We start from the raw sequence: 12104 nt of genomic DNA, 5'->3' as shown, positions 1-12104 counted from the left end.
TGCAACCTTTCAAATTCAAACCTACGGCAAATGTACGCACAATGAAGGGACCAATATTGGACGCCAAACTCGATTCAATCTCACAGATTTACCTCATTCTTGATCCTCAAGGTTAAGCGCCGTAGAAACAACATTGGTCTCTAACCCAGGAATAACGTCACAGTGGTTAATTATTGAACTGCCCCGACAGCGTCCCATCGTTCAGGTGAAAAGCACCTGACTCAATGTACCAAGTTTCAAACGTTTCTGATTATCAGGTTTCAGGTTGGGCTTTGCGGAATCACAATCAATCACTACATACACACCCCAAATATTCTCTTTTATTCAAATACATATATATTGTTAAATGACTACCTTGAAGGTAGGCATTTTAAATATAACCCTTTCATTGTGTACTCACTTGGACCATCATTAACCAAATTAAAACAAACAACGGCAGTACATTATAAGTATACATACAATGTGTACCACTGTATCCTCCATAGCAGCAAAAATAAAGTTTCAGTCACGTGATTATTCAGCCTATAATTTAATAATTAAATTAAATTGTACATTAATTGTTACTACACTCTTTGAGACAAGCAACTAGAATATCATTACTTAACTCATTCCAGTCTTCAAAGAATGACTGGTAAGACATGGAACTATGATGTTATATTGTAATCATCTCAGTAGGGGATAAATGTTTGTAGAAAAGTGAAACAGGAAGCGATACAGAAAGAGATTGAAAGATATATCTAGCAAAAATGTGGTCATTGGCAAAAGAACCTTCTCAATGGACCACTGGCTATTATTTTACAAACAGAAGCAAATTCCTGCTTGGAGTATGTTGTTATGCTATGTTTTTTTTGTAAAAAACAAACTACTTGCTTTTTTTAAAAATCCGGAAATCAAAAAAGATTTTATGTGATAGAAGAATGCACAATGGATCCACTTGACACAAGAAATACGTATCCAGGCAACCTTTGATTAAGGATCAATTAATTTTAAACTAGTGTGAATTGGTTTCATTTTCCTGAACACAACATATCACCAAACAGGAAACGACAGAAAAGGCATTTTTCATTTTTATAAATTGGATTTAGATATGTTAACATATGTTTGGAAAATCAACTTCAAGACGATGTCTTCTTGATGGCACAAGGAATCAAGAGACAAGTGTGTCGTTTAATAAGTCCTTCTCGTAGCATAGTCTAACACCATGCTCGCCGCTCCTAGTAAAGCGGGTTCTTCCAAGTCTGACGTTACCACCTTGGTACTCTGAGCTGGTAAGAGGGCTTTACTAGCAATGAGGTGATTCACCGGCTCTTCGTAGATGGAGGCCAAGACACCAGATAGGATCACAAGTGAGGGGTTGAGTGTATGCAGGATGTTGATAATGCCGACACCTAGAGCCGTGGAGGCTACAAAGAGAAACAGAAAGAAAAAAAACATTTTGGAATGCATATTAACTATTTGCTGTCACACATTTTTAGGTTTACCTGGAAATGATTTATTTTGTTTCTCTTCACATTCTACTATTACACCCTATTTGATGTCAGGAGGAGACTAAAGCAACAGATTGCTTTAATGTGGTTACTCATTACATAAGAAGAGACCATTCCCGTTTTTTTTCTGATGTGTCTGTGTGTGTAGGTGTGCTCGTTTAGGTTCTCACCCTTGTTGAGAATAGCTACAGCTTTAGCATTCCCCAGTTTTGCTGCACTGATGAGGTGAGCGGCAGTGATGGGCTCAGACTGTTTCAGAGCCAATCCCTCCCCTTTCAATAGTTCATCTGAAAAACACAACAGTATTTTCTTATTGCATTGGAGTTACCTTGGAGTGACAAGTAAAGATCTGGAAGAACATTAACATCATTTGAGTTATCGAGATCGCAAGTTGCAGCTGTTCACTCTCCAACTTTGTAACAGATGAAAAACTCAATTTTTGTCAAGAAACCAATTTCACTTCTCTTGCTATCTAGCTAATTAGTAAATGCTGAGCATTTAGTAAGCCTCATCATATACACAAATATGATACAATCCAACTGTCACTCACCATCATTCATTTTTTTGGCCTCTCTCTGCAGGGCCAGACCAGAAGCGTAAGCCTCGATGCATCCTCGGCTTCCACACGAACACTCCGGTCCGTCTAACGACACCATGATGTGACCTAGTTCGGCGCCGCAAAATGTACTGCCATGGATCAACTCGTTGTGCTGGATAATCCCTCCTCCGATACCTTTCAAAGCCCATAATTGCAAATGAGTAGGATGAACCTACACTCACTGTATCAATGCAATTTCAACAATGAGTAACATAGACACAAATTAGGTCAACTCAGCCCTCAATTCCACTTTATTTTTCAAGCATTTTAAGAACAGAATTGTTGGTGCCTCCCTGTTAATGAAAGAAAAAAACAACCCCTTCACCCACAAAAAGAATGTTCTTGGTTATTAATATCGAGCTTGAGAAACAGGAATTTATCTGTATTGGTTCAAAAAATATATAATGTAATATGTAAAAAGGATACCCATTGATCTTTTGTCATTACTAATTGAAATGTCCTGTTTTTCTATTGTATTAATGATAACTTTGATAGATGCAGCCCGACATTCAACTCCCCCTTTTAAGTTTTATTCTTTATTATTAATAATTTGATTGGATAACCGAGTGTCTGAATGTGAATGGATGAACAAGTCTGTGTGATGGAGGACAGCAGGGAATGAACAAATGACTGCATGAAAACTATGGCAACTCACCTGTTCCTGTGATGACTGTGACAAAATTCTCCACTCCTTTTCCATGACCAAACTTCCTTTCGGCTAAGGCAGCACAGTTTCCGTCATTGTCCACCCAGACGGGCAGGTGGAAGGCATCTGAGATGGGCGTTCTCAAATCCACAGACGTCCACTCCTGAATTAACTTTGTTGAGTCCAGTACCACACCCTCTTGTGGGTTTACGCGCCCACCAGTGGATACTCCTATGGATGGAAAGATTTGACGCAATAAGCATAAATGCGTTTTTTTTTTTTCATACAATGCTGTGTATCATAGTTTCATACCAACTCCCAAAATTCTACAGTTGAGAGACACTGCATCTTGCATGGCATGTTCACACATTTTCAATATGAGCTGCATCCTGGGCTCAAAGGTCTTTGGATTTGGTTGAGTATATTTCTTCACTACGATACCCTTGATAAAGCAAGGGGCAGTCAAGTATAGAAAGAAAGAGATGGGTGGTGGGGGGGTAAAAAAAATCTCATTAGAGAACTAATAAAGATTGATAATATGTAGTATATAAAAGTCTTCAGATGAGACTGGTCAACTTACCTGGGAGCAAACAATTGCTACTCTGAGATTGGTTCCGCCAAGGTCCACAGCCAAAGCACTTTGTTTCTCCAGGATGTGATCAATGTCTTGGGATATGGAGTCTTTCACCAAAGGAAAGCAGAAAGTCTTCTGAAGGGGCTTATCCAGGTCAATGGATTGTAAGAACTTGAGAATGCGAGGAACAGCGTTTCCATCACCATAGATCTTAGAACTGGAAAGGCAGGGACATTAGGAAGAGAACTGAGAATGCAGACCGCCGCTGAAGCTTTAACAAATTCTGGAAGATGTACTGAACCGCTGTTTTTAACATTTTTAAGGAACATTACCAAGGGTATCGCTTTCCAAACTGCAGCTGCAGAGCATGGTAGATCTTACTATGAGAGTCAGCATCCCTCACATGCAGAACATTTTCACCTAGCAGAAAGAGAAGTAGAATTTTGAGCTCTCCCAGCCTGAAGACATTACATTGTTCAATTGAGATAGTAACAGCCAAATATGCACAGTAGGGGCCGCTAGAGACTCAAATTCACGTGATCACATTCTCACCCGTCTCTCTGCCTGTTTGTCTCGTTCCCAGGTTGATGACCGGTGTGCCAAAGGCCCCGGCCTCTCGCACACCACAGCTGCTGTTCCCAATCATGCAGCCGGCATGGCATACCAGTTGAATGAACTGCTCAAAGGGGATGTGCTTCACTGCCCGGAAGTTGGGATGTGTCTCAATGCCCTTTTTTCTCATTACACGCACCATTTCCTTACTTCCTGTGGATAAGTATTAGAGTATATTCAAGAATGGGTTGGGCTATGGGCTCCTTGGTTCTACTCATATTGGCCTATCCATACATATTTGATCATTTAATAAAGATCATGCCATAATAACCTATAATACCAACCAGCATCAATGTTGGGAAAGAGGATGAGTGTCCTTTTATTGAAGGAGATAAGTGCATCCAACATAAGTCCATAGATCTTAATAGAGTGCTGAATGTCAGTGGTGACTGGGTGCTGCAACGCCACAATGTAGTCATGATCCTTCACATTGTCGCCTGTAGAATGCAATAAAAATGTGATAAACAAATGAGCTGACTTATTGAGTTTAGGGTTCCTACACATTTGAGATTTCAACATTTTACCAGACCCTGATTTTTTTAGAGTTCTCTGTCGGTAATAATTGTTAACAAATTGATGTGTATCATTCTGAGTCTTGAATAGTTGCATATAATCAAGGTTGATGCTCAATCATCAGGAATTCAGAGATGATACAAATCGACTGTTGTCATTTGCCAATGAAAATAATTAATGACATTACCGATTTATAATTTCATAGGTTTTATGGTCAAAATCAAGTTTTACCGAAGCAAATGTTTTTCCACTTACAATGCATGAGAGATTGACTAAGAAGAGTAAACAAATGTAAACACGCAAATAAAATAATCACATATGTACTGTGATTTCTGTTCCAGTGCAAAGGTGCTTTCTTGCATAGAATTCACCATTTAAGGATGGCACAAAACTGCTGAACAGCAAAACTACATTAAGTGCAAGAACTATTATATTTTTTGCAAATTAATTTTTTTTTGCAAATCAACTCACTCAAAATTTTCCATCCCATTTCCTCGTGTCTGAACTAGAAATTAATGGAATCAAATTTCATACTTTTCCATAGTCGCGTAGGGAACCCTGACATTTTCATGACCTGTGTCTGACATACCCAACCAGCTCTTGATGATATCCAGATAGTCTTCACGGTTATAGGGTGACAGCAGCTTATCGTAGGAGGGACAGCCAGTCAGTAAGATCCGAGAGTGGTCCTCACACATGGAAATGAGGTGTTGCTCTGCCCTTCGTGTGCAGCAGGCATGGTAATGGGCCAATTTACTGATGGCGTGGCGGATTGAGTCATCAATTGTGCCGCTCACCTGCGAAATTTGCCAAAATGAGACCTGAGATCATGTACAATGTACAGTAAAACAAAACATGCTTAAGTTAGTAGGTAACTCTGCAGAGCAGTTTTTCACCAGAAAACTGAGATGTTCTTCTTGACCGATTCACTTTGGCACGTTTTGTGATTTTTGCATAGTCTAGAATACTTTCTTCCAAACAATTAACAGGACCTCCCCCATGGTGAGGCATCAAAAACCTATTTTGCCAAAGCTTTCTCTTTTTTTTCTGACCACCTCTTTGTGTGAGGCGGCGTCTCTTCACTCAAGTGTTTTCCAGAAAAGAGGCATTTAATTTTGGACATAGTGTAGCTATGCATAGAGCCTGTTTAAATAGGTTCACTATTTAAAATATTTGTTTTATATTTTACTTTTCTGTGCAATATATTTTGAATAAACACTTTTAATTTTTTAATTAATTCTTCAAATTACAGCTGATTCATATTCTGACAAAAAGTTTGAAAACTACTGTTTGACTAGAATACAAACTGCCTAATGTCAGTGCTGGCAATCTGTACGCTAATATTAAACAAAAATTATTATTATTATTTTTTTAAAAAACCCTCTTCTTAGTTTTTTTTTTTATGAATATTCTGGCCTACAACACTTCTGTATTTTAACGTTGGTCATGATGGTGGTATTTTGTGTAAAAAGTTTCCTTGAATATTCATCGCAATCTTCTCACCTCTCCTCCCTCTAGGTGAAGTATTCTAATGTTCATCAGTGCGGCTGAAGTTGCTAGAGCTAGCGCATCAAAACGATCTCCATGGATAACGACAATATCTGGGCGTAATCTTTGTAGCACATCAGGAAGTTTGACCAGAGCAAGTCCAACACTCTCCACCATGGCTGCTTCATCCTCCCCTCTTACAATCGTGTGCAGTTTGGAGCTGATGTCAAAGTCATCCTGCTCAATCATACGAAAAGTGTTCCTATGACACAGGCAGAAAACAATGTTCAAATGACGACTGTATAATGGACCCCTGCATATTTGCGACCTGAGATTGACAATAGGAGTCCACTGTACTCCTTAAGTGGTGCTGTAAACATGACATTGTTGTTTACAGTTGCACAGTTAATAAACTAGAACATACTAAGCAGCACCGCTTTATTTTAAGTGTGTACGCCAGGTTGCATGTGTATCTCACCCATAATCGTCAATAAGATGTGAACCAAGGACCACTACATCCAAGTCATAGTCATCAGGGTGAGATTTGATCCCAAACATGATTGGGGCCAGTTTCGAGTAGTCAGCCCTGTTGCATGTCGCCACGCACACCCTCAGCCTCTTCTTACACTATACCAATGGAACAACAGCACACGTCATAGAAGTTGATACTTGAATATGTATGATGTTGTTGTTGTTTTTTTTGCAAGTTAATACTTATCTATCTGTCACACCTGATTCAGATTGTCCATCTTTTCCCTTTTCTTTTTCTCTCTGCTTTGCATCCTCTTGTAGTACAACTCCTGGAAGAAAAAAAACACAAGGGTGTCACTGAGTTCCCACACAATACAAAAACATTTCTCAGAGCACAATGGTACACAAAAGATAAGTCTGTGAGCTTTAGCAAAGCAACCCACACCTACGTACTAGTCAATTCATCAAACTTTACTTCTAGAGAGCTTTTCCTGCATGGAAAAACAACTCATATTTCATAAGGAATTGAAACGTCAATGTGCCAAAGGTCCAATATAATCAAACCAATACCGCTAATAAACTGTGGGAAGCGCAATATAACATATGTATAGCTCATGTAGATAAAGGTAAGAAAAGTAAATAGATAAATATTAGTTAAAAGCTCAATTAAAAAGGTGGTGTCGGTGGACTCTACTAAAACACAAGGCTGAATGATTAATAAAACCAACGTCCAACACTTTCAAATCTGTCAAAACCTGCTTGCTGATCGACAGCTCATTCATTCAAGCCAGACAAAGCGTTTTCTTCACACGCAACTTTATCTAACACTAATTGCTAAAGAATTTGTCAACACAAATAATACACAATGAATAACAGAACGACCCCCCCCCAAAAAAAATTCAAGATACATGAGTGAATGGAGTGCTGTGTTTGTCTTCTTGAAATATTGTACACCACACTATTGGATGCCTACTTTTTTCTCCCTTGTCATGTTTGGTGTTTCACGTTTTATAAATCTCTTAAGAGCTACAATACGCATACCTCGCTTTTGAGCCGATTAGGCATCATGGAGTGGAAAAGTGGAATGACAATGTTTCCCCTCTGACGTATGTCTTTTGTTGTACATCGGACTAGAATGCAAACTCCCACAGCATATCACATAGCGGCAGCAAGACTGGAACAAGGTTCAGGATGGTGAAAAACTCTGCAAAAACAAAACGTGCCCACTACTATATGGAACAGAACAAGTTGTACCGGATCTACAACGCCCGATAGGACTGGCCGTAACAAAACAGTAACGCCTGAGTTTACTTTCCATCTTCTAACAGGGAGCTTTTGAGTAATACTCAGACAATGACACTAGTGGGTGGGGAACAAATGTGTTTGCTCACAGGAGGACTTCTTATTGTGATGTCAGTAAGTAGCGATGACAAGTTCTCTTATCTCGGATATCAGTATCAAAAGACACATTCCTTTATACGATCATGTTATTGTTGAGTTGCACAGATCACACTAGTGATAAGAAACATTGTCAACTCACGTCAAAGAATGTCCATAATATTATCTAAAAGTCAATCTCGAGCCTAAAAGGGTTTGGAATCTCCGCTCTTGTAGTGCAAACGCACAAGAAGACATTCATGTTCAAAGATCACATGGCAGCAGGCATTCAGTGTCTTACAATGGGGCATACTGTGAGACTTTTGGGGGTAAAGGATTTGCTGCATTTTTGTTCACTGGTTATTTGCCATAGACAACCTGATTCTTTACTATTTACTACAGAAGCTTTGATTCAAAGCTATAAAATAATGGAAAATATAAAAGCGCTACAACAAAAGCCTTGATGCAAAGTTACAAAATAATGGAAATCTAAAGGTATTTAGTTTAAGTTTACAGTAAAATATTTTTACGAATAAGCGACTCAATACAACCGAATGCAATCAATCACTTTTGACTGAACACTCACAGTCAGAGAAGCAGATTTGTACATTTGCTACCAGCTTCATATCAGAATAACTTTTACTTCAGCAAACAAGCCAGTGTCCTTAACTATGTTTGAATCAACAGAGCAAGTTTGTTTTTAGCATGTCATGGCCACCGACAGATGAGTCAACCTGCCCACCGAAATCTCTCTAAAGAGAGAAAACAAAATTATCAGCTTTGCCTAGACAAAGTATTTTGACTGAAGACAGAATGGGCCGATATACTGGTAAGAGTCGTGAGAGAGTTTTCTCCTCTTCCTAAATATCTATTTCAATGTGATGGGCACTTTACCAAATTTTGTCAGTCTGTCCTCTGTACTTCGTCCCCAACCTGGGCAACCTTCAGTCCTCGTCCCTCCGTCATAATAGTCATCCTAGGCCTTCCAATTCTTGTTTGCCACGTGCCTTGTACACCAAAACTAGTAAGGTAAATGAAAAAGCGTTACGATAACGTCTTGGAAAGAAAAACAAAAACTATTGTTACGTACACAATAAGACAAGCTGAATTTTGTTAACCGACAGGCTGGGCTTGTTTCTGCCGGCCAGTACTTGACCCGGTCGTGGGCGATTACAATGATAAAAGACAGCCACTTCCGTCCTTGCTTACTACCGTTCTTTATTTAAAACTTGAGCACTCATCAGGTTCAAATAACATAATGAATGAACAGGTTTTTGCAGTGGATGTCAAGCATGAGATGGAGCCAGTTTCCCATTCATCAAAATGTAACTTCATCTCAAGCGTCACAAGACAGCAGCAGCAGCCAGCACTTGGCTTACTGTGCTGGGGGAAGGTACGCATGCATGCTGAAACACAGGGATGACAAAGCAGCAGACGTACAGACAGAAAAAAGAACCCAGATTCTGAGAAATGTCAAAATGGATCAAAACAGATGAATAAAAAAAACACACATTTGTGAGAAAGCAGACAAAATAATCACATGACTCACATGGGGGTTTTTGCACACAAAACCACAAGGCTTTTCCATCCCTCCACGACAAGATCTTCAACCAGTCACCACCTATGTCGTTTTTAACCCTTCAGTCTATTTGTACTGCTATTCAAATGTGTTAAATTGCTAAGCATAAATGTGCAGGGAGGCGAGGAGAATGGGGCGACAGAGCGACGGTGGGATGGGCAAGTAGTCGGGGGGAGGGGAGGAATTGCCTTTGGCTCATTTGAATTTGAGTCAGTGATTGGCTGAGAGTGTGGAAGAAAAGGAGAAAATGAGAGGAAGGCAGCAATATTTTCATATTTTCTAAAAAAGGCAAGACTAGTTCTGTAAATGATTAATTTAGGAGTAAAAAATATAATTGCTATTTTATTTTATTTATTTTTATGTGATGTATGCTATTGTGTTGTTGTTAAATAGTGCACAATATACATACAAATAAAACAACACAAACAAAAATATGTATAGTTTAAAATTGGCATATTACAGTATATGTCCAGCCCTGTTAACAGGGCAGTTATGTCAATGACCTAACAGCCTTGTTAGCAGGGCGACACAAATACCGTAATCAAATAAAATTTTAATCGTGAATACGATTTTGGCTGCCACGATTAAATTAACACGATCTTTGGTAAAATTGAAATGCGAGTTCTTCTGCAAAATAATAATAATCAATCAATCTGTCACCAGCCAACCATTAGAGGGCAAACACAATGTTGAGGCCTCATTAAAATGGCAAACTAACAAGAGATTGGCCCCTGGTGTACCACAGCAAGAGAGAAAAATACAGCAAAAATCAGAGGTCCAAAAGGCTTGCTCTCCATTGTATAGTATTCAGAGCAAGAAACTTTGACCACAATAAAAGCATCTTTCATTCAAGTAGCCCTTGGTAATTCTAAAATTAATCTGTAAATTTTATTTGTGTTTATAATTTATTCTAATACCCGTTAGTCCAGTGCTTCTCAATTATTTTCTGTTACGCCCCCCCCCCCTAGCAAGAAGAAAACTATTTGCGCCCCCCCTCCCCACCGTGACTATCTTAACTTGTCTTGTAAGTCGTAAAATGTTGCACTGTCGCAAACGTGACAGAAGTAGCAATGAGAGCGCCACTGCCCCCTGCTGTAGTAGATGCGCAATTACACTTTATTCTAGTACTGCCAAAAAAAGCGCGCCCCACTATTTGAGAAGCACTGCGTTAGTCTGTCTACAAACGGAATGCAACCATTCACCTATTTTCAGCCTGAGGGAGGAAGCAGGAGCAGCCAGAGGAAGGAACTGATCACTGAAAAGAATGACTGTGTCCCATCCACACTCACCGATTCAAAATAATTTCAGCCTTGAAATGAAAATGTATCCTAAAAAAACAAATAAAAGGAGTCACACAATGACAAATGCAAAAGTAAATGATCTTTCTTTCAGATTATTCTTCAAAGCATGAAATTTGAATTATGGACTATCCTTAAAGCAAGAGCCGCTCCAAAAGCCCTGTCTTTGTTTTTAACCCATAGTGCGTATACTGTGGGCATCTGCCGTAAATGCAAAACAAAAGTAAAAAATACACAACTTTTTCAAGTGGTAGGTTTTAAAAAAATAAAAACAAGATAACTTATTTGTTTTATAACTGTTAATTTTAATCCGGTTTTCCGCGGAAAAATAAACTTTGCTCTCTGCAGAATTCCCCCTACATAGTCCTCGGAGGACTATAAAATGTTGAATCAGTTTGACAAGTTCTGACCATGATGACTTGCGGTGTGACGTGGTCGACGCAAAATCTAAAGAAGCCACGTCATATTAACGTCATGAAATAGTACTCATGTTTTATCAGTGTGTGTGCTACTGCTGCTGCCCGTAGCACCCTAAAGACGTTCTTGTTTTCTTTCGAAACCTGGAGCGCCTGATAAAATGATGAATTCGGGTACCATGCAATGCAATGCAGTACAACGAACCAACCATGCTAAACTCGTGCTAGCACGTAATATGAAATGTAACTGTATCACAGTTAAATATCGGGATGATTTAATTCTGCGTTGGCCTCAAGTCATCTTGCCTAACGTACTCAGGGTGTCGCAGTTAGCAAAGCTGATTCACCATCACTGATACACCTACTCGGTCAAATCGATTTCCAAGTTAGGCTAATGGTTAGCCGAAGTTCACCATCCAACACTAGTTGCAGACAATAACAAACCATCGAAGATGGCGAAAGTTAGCTATTTTCCGGAGAGAGAATTTAAGCACGCAGTGGTTGAGGGCCGGCGTAATTACCTTTGTCTGCAATATTTGCACGAGAAGCCAGCGAGCCGAACCAATAGTGCTGTCCAATTGTGAAGGGTAAGGAGAAATTCCGAGTTTCGAGACGTAACGTGAACGCCTCCCATTTCTCACTGATTGCCATTACTAAATATAATGACATTTGGCTCCCCCTGGCGGCTTTATGTGTGACACTCCTTGCAGATTTCATGTGTGTCAAGTTGCCAGTCTTGTTTTATTATGGCGCATAATAAAAGGCAATTCCTTGCCGTTGTATGTTGAGAAATGTTCTTTTGTACTATTTGCTTATGCACTTTGTGGTCAACATCAGCTCTTCCTTTCTTGTGAGCAACTGAGCCTTTCAGGATGCACTTTTTCTCACTGGTTTGTAATGATCCTTTTCACCTTTGTTTGTTTGTTTGTTCCTTAAATTAATAATTAAAGTATTTTGTTGTCCTGTTCTAGCTATCTTGTTGCAGGCATCAAATTCAAAATGAGAAAAAAATGGTTATAGCTGTCTCATTCAACAAGTTTCATTA

General features: G+C 39.2%; 1 protein-coding gene across 14 annotated transcripts; it reads right to left on the bottom strand.

The window, feature by feature from the left end:
* Positions 1-300: 300 nt before the first annotated feature.
* On the bottom strand, positions 301-11702 carry gne (glucosamine (UDP-N-acetyl)-2-epimerase/N-acetylmannosamine kinase). 14 transcript variants are annotated; one of them, XM_061274624.1, is made up of 17 exons: positions 11581-11680; positions 10635-10673; positions 8661-8787; positions 7431-7593; positions 6650-6718; positions 6397-6545; positions 5934-6180; positions 5020-5227; positions 4202-4354; positions 3858-4070; positions 3638-3725; positions 3312-3522; positions 3044-3173; positions 2741-2962; positions 2038-2220; positions 1658-1774; positions 301-1403 (listed from the first exon to the last, which is right to left on the bottom strand). In XM_061274624.1, exons 4-17 carry the CDS (start codon positions 7455-7457, stop codon positions 1168-1170), a joined length of 2253 nt encoding a protein of 750 aa, XP_061130608.1. In that variant the 5' UTR covers positions 7458-7593; positions 8661-8787; positions 10635-10673; positions 11581-11680; the 3' UTR covers positions 301-1167. The 14 variants fall into 14 exon arrangements, with proteins under 14 accessions (XP_061130608.1, XP_061130611.1, XP_061130616.1 ...); XM_061274627.1 differs by lacking the exon at positions 10635-10673 and having other exon boundaries at positions 11581-11702; XM_061274632.1 differs by lacking the exon at positions 7431-7593.
* Between the last annotated feature and the right edge of the window lie 402 nt (positions 11703-12104).

The sequence above is a fragment of the Syngnathus typhle genome, linkage group LG3 (assembly GCF_033458585.1).
Source record: "Syngnathus typhle isolate RoL2023-S1 ecotype Sweden linkage group LG3, RoL_Styp_1.0, whole genome shotgun sequence".
In the NCBI taxonomy this organism is placed as follows: Eukaryota; Metazoa; Chordata; class Actinopteri; order Syngnathiformes; family Syngnathidae; genus Syngnathus; species Syngnathus typhle.
Note: the sequence above shows the minus strand (reverse complement) of the source record. Positions and strands in the feature narration are given on the sequence as shown.